Genomic DNA, 21,086 nt, shown 5'->3' with positions numbered 1-21,086 from the left:
ACCAGCGGCCCGCCCTCATACCCTGAGTGGCCACTGCCATGCACAGAGGGCACACACAATCTAGCAGTGGCCGCAGCGCCCCACCCCCATGCTAACACCACAGCCACTGCAAAAGCCTGCACAAAAACAGCACCCTTGCAACTGCCAGCACCCCTCTGAAGCTGGTGAGTGTGCACCGCACCCCACTGCTACTGCTGGCACGTGCATATAAGGACAGATCCCACTGCCACTGCCATACAAAGCACTTTGGCTGGGACCACCCATTGAAGTGTTCTGATCAGTGGTCCAGAAATATCTTGGCCCCTCTAGCAGAGCAGGTTCCTAACCTCCAGTGGCCAGAGAACAAAGCCGGGGACCTGACATCAGCCCCCCGCAGAATTACAGCACATAGTCTAGGAGTCCTGAGTTGAGCCTTGGCCCCTGAAAACCTTCTAGAAATGAAATCAGTTGGCTAAACCCACTTCATACCACAATCATACACACAAGGACATAAAGTAGGATAAAAGAAAAAAAAAGCATCCAAAGGATAGCAACTTCAGGCACATGAGCCCACAAAGATAAAAAAGAACCAGTGCAAAAACTGACAACTCAAAAGCACTAGAGTGTCTTCTTACCTCCAAACAACTACAGTAGTTCCCCAGCAATGGTTCTTAATCAGGCTGAGATGGCTGAAATGGCAGAAATAAAATTCAGAATATAGACAGGAATGAAAATCATCAACATACAGGATAAAGTCAAAACGCAATCTGTGGAATCTAAGGGTTACAATAAAACAATACAGAAGCTGATAAACAAAATGGCCATTATAAGAAAGAACCAAACTGATCTGATAGAGTTGAAAAACACACTAAAAGAATTGCATAATGCAATCACAAGTATTAACAGCAGAATTGACCAAGCTGAGGAAAGAATCTCAGAGCTTGAAGACTGGCTCTCTGAAATAACTTGGAGAAAAAAAACAATAAAGAAGAATGGACAAAACTTCCGAGAAATATGGGATTATGTAAAGAGACCCAATCTATGACTCACTGCTGTGACTGAAAGGGAGAGAAACCAAGCAACTTTAAAAACATATTTCAGGATATCACCGATGAAAATTTCCCCAACCTTGCTAGAGAGGCCAACATTCAAATTCAAGAAATGCAGAAAACCCTTGTGAAATACTATACAAGTAGATCAACCCAAAACACATAGTCATCAGATCCTCCAAGGTGGAAATGAAAGAAAAAATGCTAAAAGCAGCAAGAGAGAAGGGACAAGTTACCTACAAAGGGAACCCCATCAGACTAACAGCAGAACTGTCAGCAGAAACTCTACAAGCCAGAAGAGATCAGGGGCCTATAGTCAGCATTCTTAAAGAAAGTAATTTTCAACCAAGAATTCATATCTGACCAAACTAAGCTTCATAAGCAAAAGAGAAATAAGATCCTTTTCAGACAGGCAAATGCTAAGGGAATTTGTTAACATCAGACCTGCCTTACAAGAGTCTTGGAAGGGAGTGCTAACTATAAGAAGGAAAGACTGGGTTACCAGCCACTACAAAGACACACTTAAGTACACAGATTAGTAACACTATAAAGAAACCACACTGACAAGTCTGCACAGTAACCAGTTAACAATATGACAGGATCAAATCCACACTTATCAATATTAACCTTGAATGTAAATGGGCTACATGCCCCAATCAAAAGAAACAGTGTGGTAAGTTGAATAAAGAAGCAAAACCCAATGGTAGGCTATCTTCAAGAGATCCACCTCACGTGCAATGCCACCCAGAGGCTCAAAGTAAAGGGATGGAGAAAAATCTACCAACCAAACCAAAAGAAAAAGGCAGGGGTCGCAATTTTAATTTCAGACAAAATATATTTTACAAAGAAAAAAAAAAAGACGAAGAAGGGCATTACATAATGGTAAAGGGCTTAATTCAACAAGACCTAACTATCCTAAACATATATGCACCCAACACAGAAGCACCCAGATTCATAAAGCAAGCATTCAGAGACCTACAAAGAGATTTAGATAATACTGGGAGACTTTAACGCCCCACTGACAATATTAGGCAGATCTTCAAGGCAGAAAACTAAAAAAGATAATCAGGACCTAAGCAACCAACACAGGAACAGAAAAATACCACATGTTCTCACTTATTAGTGGGAGCTAAACATTGAGTACACATGGACGCAAAGAAGGGAACAGACACCAGGGCCCACTTGAGGATGGAGGGTGGGAGGAGGGTGCGGATTTAAAATTACCTATTGGGCACTATGCTTATCACCAGGTGACGAAATAATCTGTACACCAAACCCCCACAATACACAATTTGTCTATATAACAAACCTCCACATGTACCTCTGAACCTGAAAGTTAAAAAAAATAATAATAATAAAATGTAGAATATTTTTTTAAAAGGAGAGGAACTATAAAAAAGTAAGTTTCCTCCTAGACCTTGTTCAGGAACTATACAGATGTACCAGTGGATGAACTGAACTGACTCATGCTCAATTACTACTAGGTGGCCCTCTTTTCCAGTCTCAGAGGGTCTGCCTGTATTGGTCTACAGAAAATATGCTTACTCCATTTTGCTCCCCACTGGTTAGGATCTTACTGTTTGGCATGGTTCAATCCTGCCTTCCAAATAGCTTCCCCGAAAGTCCCCATAAGTACCTCCTATTATCAGAGTCTAAAATGCTTAGCAATTGAAATTAGCACCAACCTTGGAATAGATGAAAATAAAGATAAGCTAGTTTCCAGCCAGGCGCAGTGGCTCATGCCTCTAATCCCAGCACTTTGGGAGGCCGAGGCAGGTGGATCACGAGGTCAGGAGATTGAGACCATCCTGGCTAACACGGTGAAACCCCGTCTCTACTAAAAATACAGAAAAAAAAAAATTAGCTGGGCATGGTGGCGGGCGCCTGTAGTCCCAGCTACTCAGGAGGCTGAGGCAGGAGACTGGCGTCAATCTGGGAGGCAGAGCTTGCAGTGAGCCAAGATTGCGCCACTGCACTCCAGCCTGGGCGACAGAGCAAGACTCCATCTCAAAAAAAAAAAAAAGATAAGCTAGTTTCCACTGAGGAAAGACTGCAGTGGGGCTCCTGGGGAGTCACTCTTTGTGGTGGTTGGGTGCTAGTCATATGGAATTTAAAACTAATGCACAGATAGGGAAAAATCTTATTTTACGGCCAACCAGACCTCCTGGGGTAGAAGTCACCCTCTGAAAGTATTTAACAAAAGCACTTAATGGGATATCATGCAGCCTTAGATCTCCTCTTTGCTCATGTTGGGAGTTATGTGTGGTGCTAAACAAAACCGAATGTTGTACCTGTATTTCCAGATTTTGCTACTAGAGAAAATTCAATACAATAATGTAACTGATACTGTTGTTTCTTTGGACACTGCCACCATATGCATGAAAGACATTTCTCAAGGGAACAGAACATATGATGTTTGCAGGAAGAGCTAACAGTTAGTTTGCAGGCATCCCAAATGGTGGATGACAAGCTGGGCTTTTCCAAGGTTTTCTAATCTTTATGTTTCTTCCAGGGGGTCTCCAGATTCCTATGACTTTTGTTATAAGGCTAATGACAAAAAATGGCTACCTCTTTAAATAAGACCATTTACAGCAACCACAGTCCTTAATCACCATCATTTCCCAAACAAATACCATGATTAACTGTTCTCAAATACTGTGAACCGTCTATATTGCCTGAACTTTGACTTGTTTGATTTTGATGAGTATGGTTCATAGGCGCTCCTGTCAAGCAGTACACTTCAGTTTCTTGGTATTATTCTCCTGAAAGTCATCATAATAGTCTCTTTGGTGTGCGATACCCTCTCAAGAGTCTTAAGCACTTTTATACAGCCATCCATTATGCGCTAAATGGTCTTACTGACCTGACATCATGACTTGTGAATTCCATCCTGAGACCAAACAAGTCCATTATAATGGTGATGGAGAGTGGCATCAATGCCTAAGGTTTTGGTCAATCTCTTCAAGATCCAGAGACTGATAAAAAGGAAACTGTTAAATAAGCAGGAGGCCATTACTAACTGCAATCATGAACACACCAAAACCTAACTCAGGAGTGTATTTTTATAGCAAATAGCCAAGTTCAGCCAATCACAAACAGCCAAGCCTCAGCCCATCAGACGAGGCAGCCTTAGGTCTCCTTAGATCAGATCATACCTATGGGACATCGGGCAGCCTTAGGTCTCCTCTTTGCCTTATTTAGGCAAACACCTAGCTGTAACCCATCAAGTTATTTCTGTACTCTACTTCTGTGTTCAGCTGATAAAAGCACACTTTCCATGCTGTAGAGTGGAGGTCTCTGAACTCCTTTCAGTTTACAATGCTACCTAACTCATGAATCATTCTTTGATCAAATAAACTGTCAAATTTAATTTGTCTGAAGTTTTTAACACATAAAAGCACTATAGGTGCCTGAAAAGCAAAAGTCGGTGAATCATTCTTTTTCACAGAATTTGCAGATATATGTCACCTGTTTCTTTTCAGATAATTTATTTGACTATTTCTTTTTTTTACTTGCTGGACTGTCCAAAACTTCAATCTTGCCTTTTCCACCTTCAGAATTGGGAAGCTTAATGTTATCTATGGTGACTTCAGATGTGATGCTGTCATCTTCGTCCTCTGATTCTGAACTGTTCTCTGAACTGTCTTGTGAACTCTCTTCTGAACTGTCCGCTTCTTTTGAATCCGACTGATTCATCTCAAACAAAGCCACATCCTGCAAAAAGTAGTGGGCAGGAAATCTATTTCAGAGCAATTCCTTAAAAAGTCATAATAAAACAATATTGAGAATAACCAATACTCAGCAAAAATACTGAAACATAAAGGATAAGAATTTTTTTTTGAGACAGTTTTGCTCTGCTGCCCAGACTGGAGCGCAGTGGCGTGATCTCAGCTCACTGCCACCTCCGCATCCTGGGCTTAAGTGATTCTTGCACCTTTCAGTCTCCTAAGTAGCTAGGACTACAGGTGTGCCCCACCACATCCAGTTAATTTTTATATTTTTAGTAGAGATGGGATTTCACCCTGTTGGCCAGGTTGGTCTTGAACTCTTGACCTCAAATGATCCACTGCCTTGCCCTCCCAAAGTGCTGCAATTACAGGTGTGAGACAGCACACTAGGCCACAAGGATAAGAAACGTTTTTAATACAACATGGCTTTTTTATACTTTTAGTTGTCAGGGTCTGCCATAATGATGATTTAAATTTACGATAAGTGTCTAAAACATCTGCTATGGCCTAATTCTATATACCTTAAACACATTCAACAACATTCATTCTGCAAATACTAACATGAGTTAGGCACTACACTAGGTACCAGAGACTCAACAACAACAAAAAAATCAAAACAAACCTCTCGCTTTGGTGAAATTTACATTTTTCAGGCAGAGACCCGTAAATTAAAACCTGCAGGCCAAATCCTGCCCACTGCCTATTTTTGTTCAGCTCACAAAGTAGGAATGTTTTTTCTATTTTTACGTGGTTGAGGGGAAGAAATTAAAATACTGCTATTCACGAAAGGTGAAAATTGTATGAAATTCTCATTTCAGCACCCATACACAGTGACACACTACTCTAACTGAGCCAGTAAGAGATCACTCGGGGCCTTCCGTTGGAACTGTTGAGAGAGAAATCTTTCTGAGTTGCTGAATCTAAGGCTGAAGCTGCTGATAAACTGGCAAACTGCCACAGGTGGGGGAGGAGCACGCTCTAGATTAGGCCAACACTAGGAAGCAGAACCAAAAGACAGAGCGGCTGACCTCTGAGGACACTGAGCACCTGGATCCAGGTGCACCTGAAATCACCACCCCTGGAGTTTTTTTTCCCCAATAAAATGTTTTCCCCTTGCTTATTCATGTATGTATTGTCAATGGCTGCTTTCACACTATGACAGCAGAGTTGACAGTAAGCCCCACAGAACTTAATGTATTTACTATCTGGCCTCTTACAGAAACATTTGTTGACTCTTGTTCCAGAGGCGAAAGAAAGGCAATAAACAAATACATATAAAGCATAATGTAGGATTGTGAAAATATGGAAAAATAAAGCAAGATAAAATAATAATAGAGCTATCGGGGAAGACCTCTCGATCAGGTGACAACTGAAAAGAGACAGAGGGAGTCGAAATGGAGAAATCTAGGGAAAAGCATTCTACCTGAGAAAACCATGGGGGAGAAGATCAGGCACAGTGAGACTGGTGCTGGAGGGCAGTAAATGATGAGGACTGTGTAGTAAATGATAAGGTCAGACAGAGCAGCAGTGCCCAACCTCTTTGACACCAGGGACCGGTTTTGTGGAAAATTCTTCCACGGACCTTGGCAGGGATGTTTTTGGAATGAAACTGTTCCACCTCAGATCATCAGGCATTAGAATCTCACAAGGAGCACACAACCTAGATCCCTTACATGCACAGTTCATAATAGGGTTCGTGCTCCTATGAGAATCTAATGCCGCTGCTGATCTGACAGGAGGCAGAACTCAGGTGGTAATGCGCGCTCACCCACTGCTCACCTTCTGCTGTGCGACCTGCTTCCTAGCAGGCCACAGACCAGCCTGGGGGTTGGGAACCTCTGAGATAAGAGAACTGCAGGCAGGATCATATGGGCCCCTTGAAGGACTTAATTTATTTGAAACGTGATGGGAAGCCCCCACGTCCCAAACTGTGTGAAGAACAGACCCCAGGGAAGAAACAGTGAACGCAGGAAAACCTGTTAAGAAATTGCTGCAATACTCCAAAGGAGAGACCATAATTACCTGGGCCAACAAAGGTCCAAAGGAACAGCAGAGGTTGTACAAAGTGGTTAGATTTGGGATATATTCTGGAGGGAGAGCTGACCAGACTGGCTAATGAATTAGATACTATTAACAATTGTCTCAGCTCTGTCCAGACACAGATATTATAAAGGGAATTCCAGTGCAGAAACAAGACATGAGTATAAACTGAGAGAACATTTTTACACATAGCTTATGTAATCAATTGCTCTCTTCTACACATCATTTATTTTTGCATACTCAATAAATCAGACTATGATCACCTCTTTTGGGGCTTGGACAGAAAAAAAAAATCCAGTTAGGACACTGAGTAGATTAATGCTTCAGAATAACAAATATAGCATTTGACTTAGGAAAATAAAACCTTCCTGTGATATCATATGACTAAATCATAAAATGACTATGTACCTATACAAACATTGGAAACATGAGTTAACACCAGGACAATGAAAACTTGAAAATAAAATGGAAAAGTTCTCTTCTTCTTAGGTGACAAGTAGACTAGTAATTTCACCATATGAAAACAAAGTATAGTTACCATTTGTATAACTTTACCATGAGGCCCATCAATGTTTTCAATATTGAAACGACCAGGTGGCGCAGCTGCCATTTCTTTTCTTAGCTTTTCATTTGCCCGTGCCATCTGCGGGAGAAAGGTCTGCACCTGGTCCAATACTGTGGAAAGTAAATACAGCATATCAACATTTATGCTAGTAAATTCTGAAACCTAGGATTTCCTATAAACACTTCTGAATTGAGTATTAATAATAGCAATCATAATTACATATCTTTTAGTTCCCTTCATTTAAAAACCCTCCATCCTCTTCTGAATAAAGCAGTAGGACTACACAATCCAGCAATTAATTGTTTCTCAAATGTTTTGTTTCTCATATATCCCCAGGACTGTAAACTCCTAGAAGGCTGGCATTCAACGAATAGTAACTAAATAGGGAGGCAGTGTGACTTAACAGTTAAGAGCACCAGGTTCTGAGGCTTTAGGGTAAGACTGACTAGGTATATACAGAATCCTAGTTTTACCTCTATCTGAATTACCCTGGGCCAGTTAATTAAGTAGTGATTATTTCTGCCTACCCAACATCTGTTCCCCTTCTTCTGATAATATAACCCTTGCTTTCCTTTTAAGCTGGTGTCACTCTTAGTCACTCTTGCCCCTCACCCCATGCCTACATCCTCCACATCCTTGGCCACTGTACTGTGCTTTAGTGGTATCACAGTGACACGCTGCTCTAGTCAGGCCAATAAGAGATTACTCGGGACCTTTTGTTGAACTGTTGAGAGAGAAATCTTTCTGAGTGAATGACTGAGTTGGCTGAATACAAGGCTGAAGCTGCTGATAAACTGGCAACTCGCCACACATGGGGGAAGAGTATGCTCTAGATTAGCCCAATGCCTAGGAAAGCAGGACTAAGAGACAGAGTGGCTGACCTCTGAGAACACTGAGCACCTGGATCCAGATGAACCTGAAATTACTGCACCTGGAGTATTTTTTCCCCCAATAAAAAGAGCCAACATAATTTCTTTTTCTGCTTAAGGCAATCTGAGCTGGATTTTAGCCATTTGCAACCAAGAATCCTAATTAATACATTTAATTTTACCACTTGAAACCTCAGTGTACTAATCTATAAAAAGGGAGTGATAACTGTCAGTCACTGTGCCAAATACAGAGCAGTCAACAAACAAGAATATTTATTTTCTCTCTCAAAAGAGGCCCAGCACATAATCATGCATATAACAAGCTCTCAGAACTTACGTAACTGTTATGGCTACATAACAGATGACTAAAATGTCCAGCGTAAGGAAGAAGAAAAGAAAATAGCGGCCAAGGTCAAGTAGACGACCTCTATTTGTAAAATAAGGTGCTGGAAGGACTCCCTAAGAGCATGTACACAAATAAAGCCCTACACAATAGGGAATGTTAGCTCTCATTCCCCTTCGGATATACAGAAAGAGAAATTACTAATACAAATAAAAGGTATTTTTCTGTCCTCAGATTTAAATCTATTGCTACAGACAGAAAACCTGGTCCCGCTTTTGTTTCCAACTAATGAATCAAGTAGAGCAAAACAAGTACCAAAATGTGTGGCCTGAACCCTGATCCTCAGAAGCCAAATAATTCCATGGTACTCTAGGAGAGTATATGCTGAACGCTGAGGCTAGTCCAGTCGTAGTTCTTCTAAATTAAATAATATCCAACACACAACACCGTAATATTAAAAATGTCCAGCATCTAATAAAAAATTAGCAAACATGCAAATAAACAGGAAAACATAATCCATAAAGAGTAGGGAAAAAAATAAAGATTCAGAAATGACGCAGACAATAGAATCAGCAACAAGAATGTTAAAACAGCTCTTATAAATATACTTTGTATGTTCAAGGAAGAAAAGAAAAGCACAAACACAAGGAAAGAAACAAAAGATATAAACAGTCTCAAACTTCTAGAGATGGAAACTGTATCTACCTTGAAAAAATACATTTGACAGAATTAACAGCAGATTAGACAATATAGAAGAATAGTGAACTCAAGGAAATCAGCAATAGAAGCTATCCAAATTGAAACACACAAAACATAAGACCCAAACAAACAATGAATGAGCTGTGGGACAACCCCAACTGTCAAAATTAGGTGTAACTGGAGTCCCTTCAGGAGAGGCGAGACAGGAGCAAGCAACAACATCCGTAAAAATTTCCCAAATTTGATAAAAATTATAAACTCATAGATCTAGTAAGTTCAACAAACCCAAGCTCAAGACTCACAAAGAAAACTACAAAGGGCACATCACCATAAAATCAGTAAAAACCAGTAATGAAGACAATCTTAAAAGCAGCCAGAGAAGAAAAGAAACACCATATTCATGACACAAATTGACAGTAGACACAGGCATCAGAAACAATGCCACTGAAAAGAAAGTGTAGTGACGTCTTCAAAGTACTGGAGAAAAAAGAAAAAGCAAAAACCCACACTGTCAACCTAGAATTCTAAATCCATTAAAGCATCTTCCAAAAACTGAAAGCAAAATAAAGACTTTCTCAGACACACAGGGCTGGTAAGTCTATCACCAACGGAGCTGCACTATCAAGAATGATGTTTACAATGAGAAACCTGAGTTTTTAAATGTGCTGAAGATTTGAACAGGCCGTTTACCAAAGACATACAAACAGTGATACACGGAAAGATGCTCAACATTATTAGCCATTATAAACAAATTAAGATCACAACGTGATACCACTATATCCACACTAGACTAAATTAAAAAGGCCACACCACATTTTGGTGAGGATATGCAGCGACTAAACTCTCATACCTTGCTGGTGGAAATGCACAATGGCAATTTCTTCTTCGTAAAAAAAAAAAATTCACACCTTCCATATACCTGCAATTCCACTCCTAGGTAAGGAACCCCTCAAAACAAAAACCTATGTCCACAAAAACCGGTTTTTGGATGGACAGCCACCATGTGGTCATTTTAGCTATTGTAGATTTAGTGCTACAGTAATAATGCTAGTTAAATTCTCCTTTCAGAGTACTCATGATTTCTTAGTTTATTGATGTGATAACCTTCATGCTTATTTACATTGTTTTTATTGAATTTTTGCCTTTTTTTTTTAACATTAAGAGTGAATTACAGAGAGGGCATTCATGTAATACTTAAAGTCTGAGTGTGGGACATACTTACGAATGTGCAGTACAGCAACATACAGAATAATTAATAAAGAGAATTGGCCATTATGCTGTATTCTAAGTAATATTTATCATTTAAATAATTGTGTCCAATTCAATGGGATGTGGTTGTGGTTTTCCATCCATATATATTAAGTTTGAAGCTCAGTAACCTCTAAAAAAATTTGCCATGGAGATTAACAATTGTTTTTGACTTCCCAAAATTCATCCAACAAGCAGTTTTTCACAAAAAAGCTACCCTCTTAAGGTAGAGAAATAATGTAAGAAATTCTATCCTGTGTACCGACTTTATCATGTAAATCCCAAGTAAGACTTGTTCCACTGGACTATCTGTGGTTTGATACCTGACCATAAAGGCAGAGACCGTCCCAACAAACAACAGCTTAATTAGACAAAACTCAGCATTAGAGAGCGTGAGAGAGGGGAAGAGGTACTTACAAGGACTCCTCTCTATCCGAACTGTTTGAAGAGAGGAGGTCTTCCTGGACTTAGTTTGGGAGTTGATAAGTAACCTGTCCCATATACCTGAAAAGACAGACACACAAACACCCTTAATTTACTACTGCACAAAAAAGCAAAGGCCCATCAGTAAGCCTCTCACATGACCAGTCTTTAAGTCTTGACTGTTCACACACCCCAAGATTTTTTTTTAAAGCAGCACTCCAAGCTCCATTACAACATTTTAATTCTTTATGTACAGACACCTCTCCTTTCTTACATCTAGCCTGTCTCATTCACCTCTAACACCAATGCCAGGTAATAAATGCACATTAATCTGCACTTTTCTGGATCAGAAATTCATCAGTAGACAAACGTGGGTCTGCAATGACAGAATGGAGGAAGCAGTACAGAGCATAACAATGGTTAAGTGAAGCCAGAAATGGTTACTAGTTGTGTAACACTGGGCCACTCACCTGATCTCAAAGCATTTGTTTCTCCATTAGTAAAACACGCTTGCCTGGTATTTTCCCTTCTCTGAAGATGTTCAACCCAAGAAAAACAGCCTTTTGGCGATTTTGTCACCCACTCTACCTTTTCACCCTCATCTCTCACACTCGAATCATCCCAACTCTCTACCCCATCAGAGTTCCAAGAGGGGAACTTACGAAACTCAAGGCTTTGCACACCCTATTTCTAATACCCGGAAAATCCCTTAACTCTCTGGTTAAAAAACAAATCAGCAAAGCAGAGCGCAACAAACATCCATTGAATGCCTACTACTGAAAGCCTACTGGATTCGAGATGAGAGCACAGGCTCTAGAGCCAGACTACTTGAATTCAAATCCCAGTTTTGCTATTTTCTAGCCACATGATCTCCAGAAAGTAAATTACCTGTATGATAAATCATGTCTCAGGTTCCTCAACTATGAAACAGAGATAACAGAGTTTCTGCAAAGGGTTGTTGTGACGAGTAGATGAGTTAGTTCCTGGGGCATACACAGTAAGGACTACATAAGCTTTGGTTATCATTATTATACTTCCTTCGGAATCTCTGGGTTCTCATAAAACCCTTCTTCAAGCTAGTATTTACTGACAACATGCCCAAGCCTTTTTACGCATTCTCCTCCTTACAAAAATTCTACAGGCATTACTACTACCACCATTTTCCAAATGCAAAAACTGAGGCGTAGGGAATGAAAATAACTCTAAGTCCCACCAGTTAATTACTAGTGGAGCTGGGATTCGAATTCATGCTTTTAAATTCTACCTATAGTGTCTGAAATGCTGTGTGGATTTCCCGGATGCATGTCTTCCTGTACAAGACAGCAACACTAAGGGGTGGTCGGTGTGGGTGTGACGGAGGAAGAGACTGTTAGCATAATATTACTCCGCTTCCCCCTACCAGCCAACTGCTCTGACCCAGGCAGCCAGACCAAAAGCCCTCCCTTCTCCAAAAGAGTTCGAGAGCGTCCCAGCTTTCAGTGCAGAGGAGGTGCCTAGCAGCGGCGCCTGGCAGGGTGGGCGCTCACTACCTTGTAGAATAGGAACCACTAGCTGGGGAAACTGTTCCGGGCCCGCAGCCGGGTGCCCGCCCCAAAGCCCCCACCCCTGCCGCCAACAAAGCACGCCGGAATCCCGCAGCAGTCCCCGGGGCTCCCCTCGAGGGTACGGAGCACGGACAGGGAGCCACCGGCCCCCGGGCTGCACCGGCCGCGCCGCCTCCGCCGCACGTGTGCGGCCCATGCCTCTGTCACCCGTCCGTCACCTCCGCGGCCGTCGCTTCCCGCCGTCAGCAGCTCCTTAGACACTGGGACTCTAGAGGAGTCCCGGGTGGGCGACAAGCAACTCGCGCTACCCTGTGGCTTGCCCTGGACCTCCATGCTTCCCTCAAGCCTGCCCTCTCAGGCCCGGATGCAGGAAAGAGGCTCGGGTAAGGGGGCGGGGCGAGGGCCGCGATTGGAGGAAACTGCGGTGGGCGGAGTAAGGAGCGGAGAGAGAGGCGGGGTGAGCGTGGTGCAGCCCGGAGGCTGCGCGGGAGCTGGGGCCATTCCTATCCCTGGGATAAAGTAAGGTTCAGACTCTGTCATAGGAAAAAAGAGCTGGCTCGATTTCTCCAAATTCGGGCATAAAGAGCATAACATTAGGCTGCCCTCCTCTTTATCCTTTTTTATTAAATTTATTTTTAATTGGTGAAAAAACACGTAACAAAATCTACCATCTTAACCATTTTTAGTTGTACAATTCAGTGGTGGCAGACCTCTGGGTCATTTTCATCATGCAAAACTGAAACTATACCCATTTACCCCTACTCCAGTCCCTTGGTAACCACCATTCTATTTTCTTTGTTTCTTTCTTTTTGAAACAGCCTTGCTCTGTCGCCCAGGCTGGTGCCTCAACCTCCCGAGTAGCTGAGGTTACAGGTGCACATTACCACGCCCGGCTTATTTTTGTATTTTTGTGTAGAGACGGGTTTTCACCATGTTGACTGGGCTGGTCTTGGTTTCCTGACCTCAGGAGATCCACCCACCTTGGCCTCCCAAAGTGCTGGGATTACAGGCGTGAGCCATCATGCCCGGCCACCGTTGTTCTACTTTCTGTTACTATGAGCTTGACTACTTCAGATACATTATGTAGGTGGAATCACACAGTACTTGTCTTTTTGTGACTAAATTTCACTTAAAATTATACCCTCAAGGTTTAGACATGTTGTAGCACATAACAGGATTCTCTTCTTTTTTAAGCCTGAATAATATGCCATTGTATGTATATACCACATTTTCTCTTTCTTTCTCTTTCTTTCTTTCTTTCTTTCTCTTTCTATTATACTTTAAGTTCTAGGGTACATGTGCACAAGGTGCAGGTTTGTTACATATGTATACATGTGCCATGTTGGTGTGCTGCACCCATTAACTCATCATTTACATTAGGTATATCTCCTAATGCTATCCCTCCCCCTTCCCTCCCCCCGCCCCAAAACAGGCCCCGGTGTGTGATTTTCCCTTTCCTGTGTCCAAGTGATCTCATTTTTCACTTCCCACCTATGAGTGAGAACATGCGGTGTTTGGTTTTCTGTTCTTGCGATAGTTTGCTGAGAATGATGGTTTCCAGCTGCATCCCTGTCCCTACAAAGGACATGAACTCATCCTTTTTTTATGGCTGCATAGTTTTCCATGGTGTATATGTGCCACATTTTCTTAATCCAGTCTGTCATTGGTGGACATTTGGGTTGGTTCCGAGTCTTTGCTATTGTGAACAGTGCCACAATAAACATACGTAAGCATGTGTCTTTATAGCAGCATGATTTAGAATCCTTTGGGTATATACCCGGTAATGGGATGGCTGGGTCAAATGGTATTTCTAGTTCTAGAGCCTCACATTTTCTTACCATTGATCTCTCAGCAGGTGTGCAGGCTGCTTCCACCTCGTGGTCATTGTGAACGATGCTGCAATGGACATGGTTGTACAAATATCTCTTTTCACTGCTTTGGGATACATACCCAGACGTAAGATTACTGGATAATAGGGTAATTCTACCTTTTAGCTTGTTGAGAAGCCTCCATATAGTTTTTCATAGTGGCTGTACCATTTTACATTCCCACAGTGCACAAGAGTTCCGATTTCTCCACATCCTTGTCAATATTTCCTTTTTCTGTGTGGTTGCTTCTTTCTTTTTGACAGTGGGCATCCCAGTAGGTGTGAAGTGATATCTTGAAGTTTTGATTTGCATTTCTCTAATGATTTAGTGATGCTGAACATCTTGTCATAGGCTTGTTGGCCATTTATGTATCTTCTTTGAAGAAATGACTATTCAACTCCTTTACCCATTTTTAAAATCTGGTTATTTGTGTTTTTGTTGTTGAGTTATAGGAGTTCTTTATATGTTCTGGATATTAACCCTGTATTGGATATATTATGATTTACAAATATTTTCTCCCATTCTGTAGGTTGCCTTTTCACTCTATTGTGTCCTTTCCTCTTTGTTAAGTCTTTATTGACCACCTGCAGTATGTACAGACCCCTCTTACACAGGATTCAAAGCAGAAGCAGCAGAAATCTTGGACCAATCTTTTCTGCTTATTTCTGACAGAGCAGAGGCTCCAGAGTCAGCCTGGAGTGGATTAAATCCAGTGTCATATTATCCATATAGTAGTTGTGACTTTGGGCAGATCACTCCCTGAGCTTCTGTCTTTCTCTGTAGAATCAGGAAAATAATACTTCCTGGGGATGTTATAAGAGATAAAAGAGAAAAGGAGTAAAATGTATGTAATGGCACTGGTGACACAGAATGATTGGGCTCCCGGCTAAACCCCACTCTAAAGCATGGAACTGTGGCCCTAAGTGACAATAGCTGACCCCATTTTTCAGCTAAATGTTGCCTTTTTAGCCCACCATGCCCCTATCCTGTGCCCATAAAAAGACTTCAGCTGGAAGAGCAATATAAATGGCTAAGTGTTGGGGATACAAGCAGAGACTACAGATAAATGCGGTCAACTTCAGATGGTGTGGCTTCAGGGAAAGATCACCTTCTTCCCCCACCATTCCCTTTCCAACTCCCCATTCCACTGAGAGCCACATCCATTGCCCAAGAAAATCCTCCACATATACTACCCTTCGATCTGTTCATGTGACCTGATTCTTTCTGGATACCAGACAAGAGCCCATGAGGGCAGGGGCTGGGACATTGCTCCGGAGCCCACACACAGCCTGCTCTCACCAGAGAGGAGTGACTGGTCAGTTCCAGCATTCATATTTTCACTCTGGTTCCTGACTCACTTGCACGCTCCCTCTCATGAGGAGTGGCAAGCAGCAGGCTGAGTGAAATGAGCCATTCCAGTTCCTGCCCATGAAGGGGGTCAAGGTCAAGGGAATAATCCCATCTCACTGGTAGCAGCATTATGATGATCATCATCATAAAATAACACTATATTATACCAAGTTACAAAAGCTAGGCCTTAAGAATTATGAGATAAATAACAGTAGGCACTGAGGAAGAAAACACTGATTAATGCATTTTAAAAGTTATTTCACTATCTTCCTACTTCCAGTTAAAACCTATTAAATCTCATACTTCCAGTTAAAACCTATTAAATCTAGAGATCCTTTGCATTCCCAGCACTGAGCTTGTAATAGGTACACAGTTAATGATTAATCTGTGTTTGATGAATGAAAGAACAAAAAGAAGATGAACAAACGAATAATTGTTAATTAACTGTTTTATTGATTGACCACCTCGACAAACCTGGATTCTAGCCACTGGAAATGTCCTCAATCACTTTTGTGAATTGTTGGTTGAGATCTGAAGTATCCCACAGGTACAGCGCCATGCAAAATGAATGGGGCTGTTCTTGCATTGCTATAAGGAAATAGCCAAGACTGGGAAATTTATAAATAAAAGAGGCTAATTGGCTCACCATCCTGTAGATTGTAGAGGAAACATGATGCTAGCATCTGCTAAGCTTCTTGGTGGGGGCTTCAGGAAACCAACAATCATGGTAGAAGGCAAAGGGGGAGCAGGCACATCACAAGGCCAAAGCAGGAGCAAGAAAGACTGAGCAAGGTGGCCAGACGTGGTGCAGTGCAAGATTTGGGCAGGGACACACATCCAAACTATATCAACACTGCTAGTTTGTAAGAATAACTTAGAAATGAGAAATGAAGACATTCATATCTTGCCAAGATAGTGTAGAAAATGCACTGGCAGAATTTAGTTACCCTTCCAGAAAATTATGTTGTTAACTAAAAGAGCAGTTTTGTAAAATATGAAGGTGAATATAAAACATAGTTTTTCTACTTCTAATCTCTTTGAAAGATAATTGAGTGTTTAAAGCAAAAAAATATGTATCGTGGGGTTTGTAACAAATATAGAAGCAAAATGTATGGCAAGAATAGCACAGAAAACGGAGGTGGTAAATGGAAATATATGTTGTAAGGATCTTATATTTTATGTGAAGTGTTTTTAGTAGGGTTTGAAAATAGATGGTGATAAGTTAAAATTTTACATTGTAAATACTAGAGCAACTACAAAAAAATTTTAAAAGATGGATATCTAATCAGCCAATAGTGAAGATAAAATGGAGCCATAGGCTGGGCACAGTGGCTCACGCCTGTAATACTAGCACTTTGGGAGGCCTAGGTGGGCAGATTGCCTGAGCTCAGGAATTCAAGACCAGCCTGGGCAACCGGTGAAACCCTGTTTCTACTAAAATTACAAAAAATTAGCTGGGCATGGTGGCGTGCACCTGTAGTCCCAGCTACTTGGGAGGCTGAGGCAGGAGAATTGCTTGAACCTGGGAGGTGGAGGTTGGCAGTGAGCCAAGATCATGCCACTGTACTCCAGCCTGGGCAACAGAGTGAGACTCTGTTTCAAAAAAAAAAAAGAAAAAAAAAATGAAGCCATAAAATATATTCAATTAATCCAAAAGAAAGCAACATAAAAAACAAAGAGGAACAAAGAACATTTGGGACAAATAGAAAACAAATACTGTCATGGTACAGGTAAGCTATACCCATTTCAGTAATGACATTAGATGTAAATTGGTGTCTTCCTCCATTTGGGCTGCTATAACAAAATGCCATAAACTGGGAAGCTTATAAATAAAAGAAATTTATTTCTCACAGTTCTGGAGGCTGGAAGTGCAAGACCAAAGTACAAGGAGATTTGGTTTTTGGTGAGGACTCACACTCTGATTCATAGATGGCCCCTTCTTGCTGCATTCTCAGATGGCAGAAGGGAAAAGGCAGCTTTATAAGGGCATCATCCCATTCATAAGGGTTCTACCTTTATGACCTAATCACGTCCTTAAGTTCCCACCTCTTATATCATCATCTTGGCGGTTAGGATTGTAACATATGAACTTTGAGAGGACACAAATATTCAGACCATAGCAATTGTTCTAAGACGTAAAGCAAAAAAAATTGACAGACTAGATAAAATAAAACCCAACTGTCGGCTCTCTGCAAGAAATTTGCTTTACCTGGAGAGATATGGTTAGGGTAAAAGTGAAGTGATTTAAAGAGATAAACTATGCAAATACGAAACAAAAATAAAGCTGAAATAGCTATATTGCTGTCAGACAAAATAGATTTCAAAACAATATTACCAAGGGTAAAAAGGGACTTTTCATAATGATAAAGAGATACACTTGTCATGATGATATAACAATAATTGTGTTTGCACCTAATAACAGAGCTTTATAAAATAAGAAGCAAAAACTAATAGAACTAAAAAGAGAAATAGACAAATATTATATTACTTTTGGAGACTTCAACACTCTTCTCTCAGAAATTGGTATAGAACAAGTAGACATAAAACCAATAAGTATAAAGAAGACTTACTATCAACCAACTTAACCTAATTGACATACAGACCCTGCAACAGCAGAATATACATTGTTTGAACTGTTTACAGCAATCAGTAACATAGATCATATGCAAGGCCATAAAACAAGTCAAAAAACATGAAAATAACTGAAATAATATAGAGTTATCTGATCTTAACTAAACTAAACTTAAATAATACAGAGTTATCTGATCTTAACTAAGCTAGAAATCAATAACAAAAAGATATTTTGACAACCTCCAAATATTTGGAAATTAAATAATTCAATTCTAAAAAACTCATGAGTCAAATAAAAAATACAGGGGAAGTTATAAAATATTTTGAGCAAAATTAAAATGAAAACACAAAATATCAAAGTTTGTGTGATAAAGCAAAAGCAGTGCAAAGAGGAAAATTTATAGCGTTAAATGCTTATATTTAAAAAGAAAATCTCAAAAATTTATCTAAGCTTCAGCATTAACTAGAAAGAAAGGAGCAAATTAAATTCAAAGCAAGTAGAAGGAAGAGAATAATAAAGAGTAGACTAAAATAAGAAATAAACACAATAGAAAAATATTTTTAAAAACCCAAAACTGACTATTTGGAAAAAAATCTGTAAATCGATAAACTGTATCCGGACTAATCAGGAAAAAAAAAAAAGAAAACAGAGAGAGAGGACACAAATTATCAGTTAAAAAAAAAAATGAAAGAGGAATATTGTTACAAATTCAGCACACATCAAAAGGATAAGAGAATATTCTGAAAAATTTTAGCAAAAAAATTTTAATTTAGATGACATATAAATTCTATGCAAGACACAAACTGCCACAATTCATTAAAGAAATATAGGTAATCTGAATAGCCCCATATCTTCTATTAAAAATTTCATATTTGAAAATCTTCTCAGAAAGAAAACATCAGCCACAACACTGATATGTTAAAGGAAACTTTTAGGAAAGAAATAATGGAGGTTCTACATAAACTCGTCCAGAGAATAAAAGAAATGATTACACTTCCCAGCTCATTTTATGAGGTGAGCTTGATATTAAAATCAGACAAAGACATTACGGGAAAAGCATAGATCAATATTCCTTATCATAGATGCAAAAATTCTTAACAAAACTTTAGTAAATAAATTTCTTTATGTATAAAAAAGATAATATATTGTTACCAAGTATAATTATCCAAGAAATGGAAGGTTGTTTTAACTTTAGAAAATCTATCAATGTGATTTATCCTAATAGCAGACTGAGGCAAAAAAAACTATATCACCATCTCAGTATACGCAAAAAAACTTTTGACAAAATTCAATACCTATTCATGATAAAAAGCTCTCTGCAAACTAGTAGTAGAGGAGAATTTCCATAACCCAATAAAGGACATCTATGAGAAATCAACAGCTAACATCATAAATATTTTTCCTCTAATTTTGAGAATAAGGCAAAGAAGTCCATTCTCGCCACCTCTACTTATCAATTAACTAGAGGTCTTTACTGCTGCAATAAGGCAAGAAAAAGAATAAAAGGCATAAAGATTGGAAAGAAGGGATTATAACTGTTTTTATTCACAAATGAGATAATCATCTATATAGAAAATCCTAAGGTTTATCAGTTTTATTGATTTTTTCCAAAGTTCCAGCTACAAAAAATATTAGAATTAATAAATAAATATGGGAAGGTAGCATGATATGAAGTCAATATACATAATCAACCATTTTTCTATAAGCTAACAACAAGCAATGGGAAATTAAAATAATTTTATTCACAATATAAACACAAAATACAAAGGGATAGAATTATCAAAATATATGAAAGATGATTACAGTGAAAACTATAAGAGCTTGGTTGAAGAAATTAAAGAACAGCTAAATAGAGATGTATACCATGTTAATGGGTCAGAAAACTCATTACTGTTAAGATGTCAATTCACATCAAATTAACAGATAGGCCCAATGCAGTCTAGTCAAAATCTCAGCAAGCTATTTTGTAAAAATTGAGAAAATGGATTTAAAATTTGTATGAAAATGAAAAGAACTTTCATTTATATGAAAATGAAAAGGCAAAACATTTCTGACAGAGAAGAATAAAGTTGTAGGACGTAACACTGTCTGGTTTGAGAACATATTATAAAGATAACAAGAGTCAAAACAGAGTGGTATTAGTGTAAAGACAGACTATTAGACTAGTGGAACAGCATAGAAATCCAAGAAATCGATCTACACATGTATAGTTAATTGATTTTCGACATAGGTATCAAGATAATATAATTGGGAAAAGGTACTCTTTTTAATAAATGGTCTTGGAATAATTGGATCCATATGCAAAATAATGAACCTTGACTCTTACCTCACACCAGAAATGTAATTTAAATCTAAATGGATCAGAAAGGCAAACTTGAGCTAAAAGTATAAAACTTCTAGAAAAAAAGAGAAAATATTTGTAACCTTCATTCAGGCAGAACTTTCTTAGATAAAACATGCTACTATCCTTTCAAAATTCATAAGTTGAAATCCTGACTGCCAATGTGATGGTACTAAGAGACGGGGCCTTTAGAGGTGACTAGGTCATGAGGACAGAGCTCTCATAGATAGATTATTGTCCTTATAAAAGAAGCCCCAGAGAGCAATCTTGCCCCTTCCACCAAGTGAGGATGCAGCAAGAAGGAGCCATCTATGAACCTGAGAGCAAGCTCTTCCTCACCAGATACCAAATCTCCCAGTGTCTTGATCTTGGACTTCCCAGCTTCCAGAAACGTTAAGAAATAAATTTCTACTTTTTGGTCATTGGGAAAGTCTGAGTCCTGTCCTCTCACCCGCCTCCCCGGACACC

At 39.7% G+C, this 21,086-nt stretch overlaps 1 protein-coding gene across 1 annotated transcript; it reads right to left on the bottom strand.

Moving 5' to 3' along the window:
- Nucleotides 1-4,497: 4,497 nt before the first annotated feature.
- C11H12orf45 (chromosome 11 C12orf45 homolog) lies at nt 4,498-12,853 on the bottom strand. The gene is made up of 4 exons (XM_025402480.1): nt 12,706-12,853; nt 10,938-11,024; nt 7,335-7,471; nt 4,498-4,742 (listed from the first exon to the last, which is right to left on the bottom strand). Exons 1-4 carry the CDS (start codon nt 12,818-12,820, stop codon nt 4,524-4,526), a joined length of 558 nt encoding a protein of 185 aa, XP_025258265.1. The 5' UTR covers nt 12,821-12,853; the 3' UTR covers nt 4,498-4,523.
- Nucleotides 12,854-21,086: the final 8,233 nt, after the last annotated feature.

This window comes from Theropithecus gelada, chromosome 11 (genome assembly GCF_003255815.1).
Source record: "Theropithecus gelada isolate Dixy chromosome 11, Tgel_1.0, whole genome shotgun sequence".
Taxonomy (NCBI): Eukaryota; Metazoa; Chordata; class Mammalia; order Primates; family Cercopithecidae; genus Theropithecus; species Theropithecus gelada.
The sequence above is the reverse complement of the archived record's forward strand: the minus strand, read 5'-3'. Positions and strand labels throughout refer to the sequence as shown.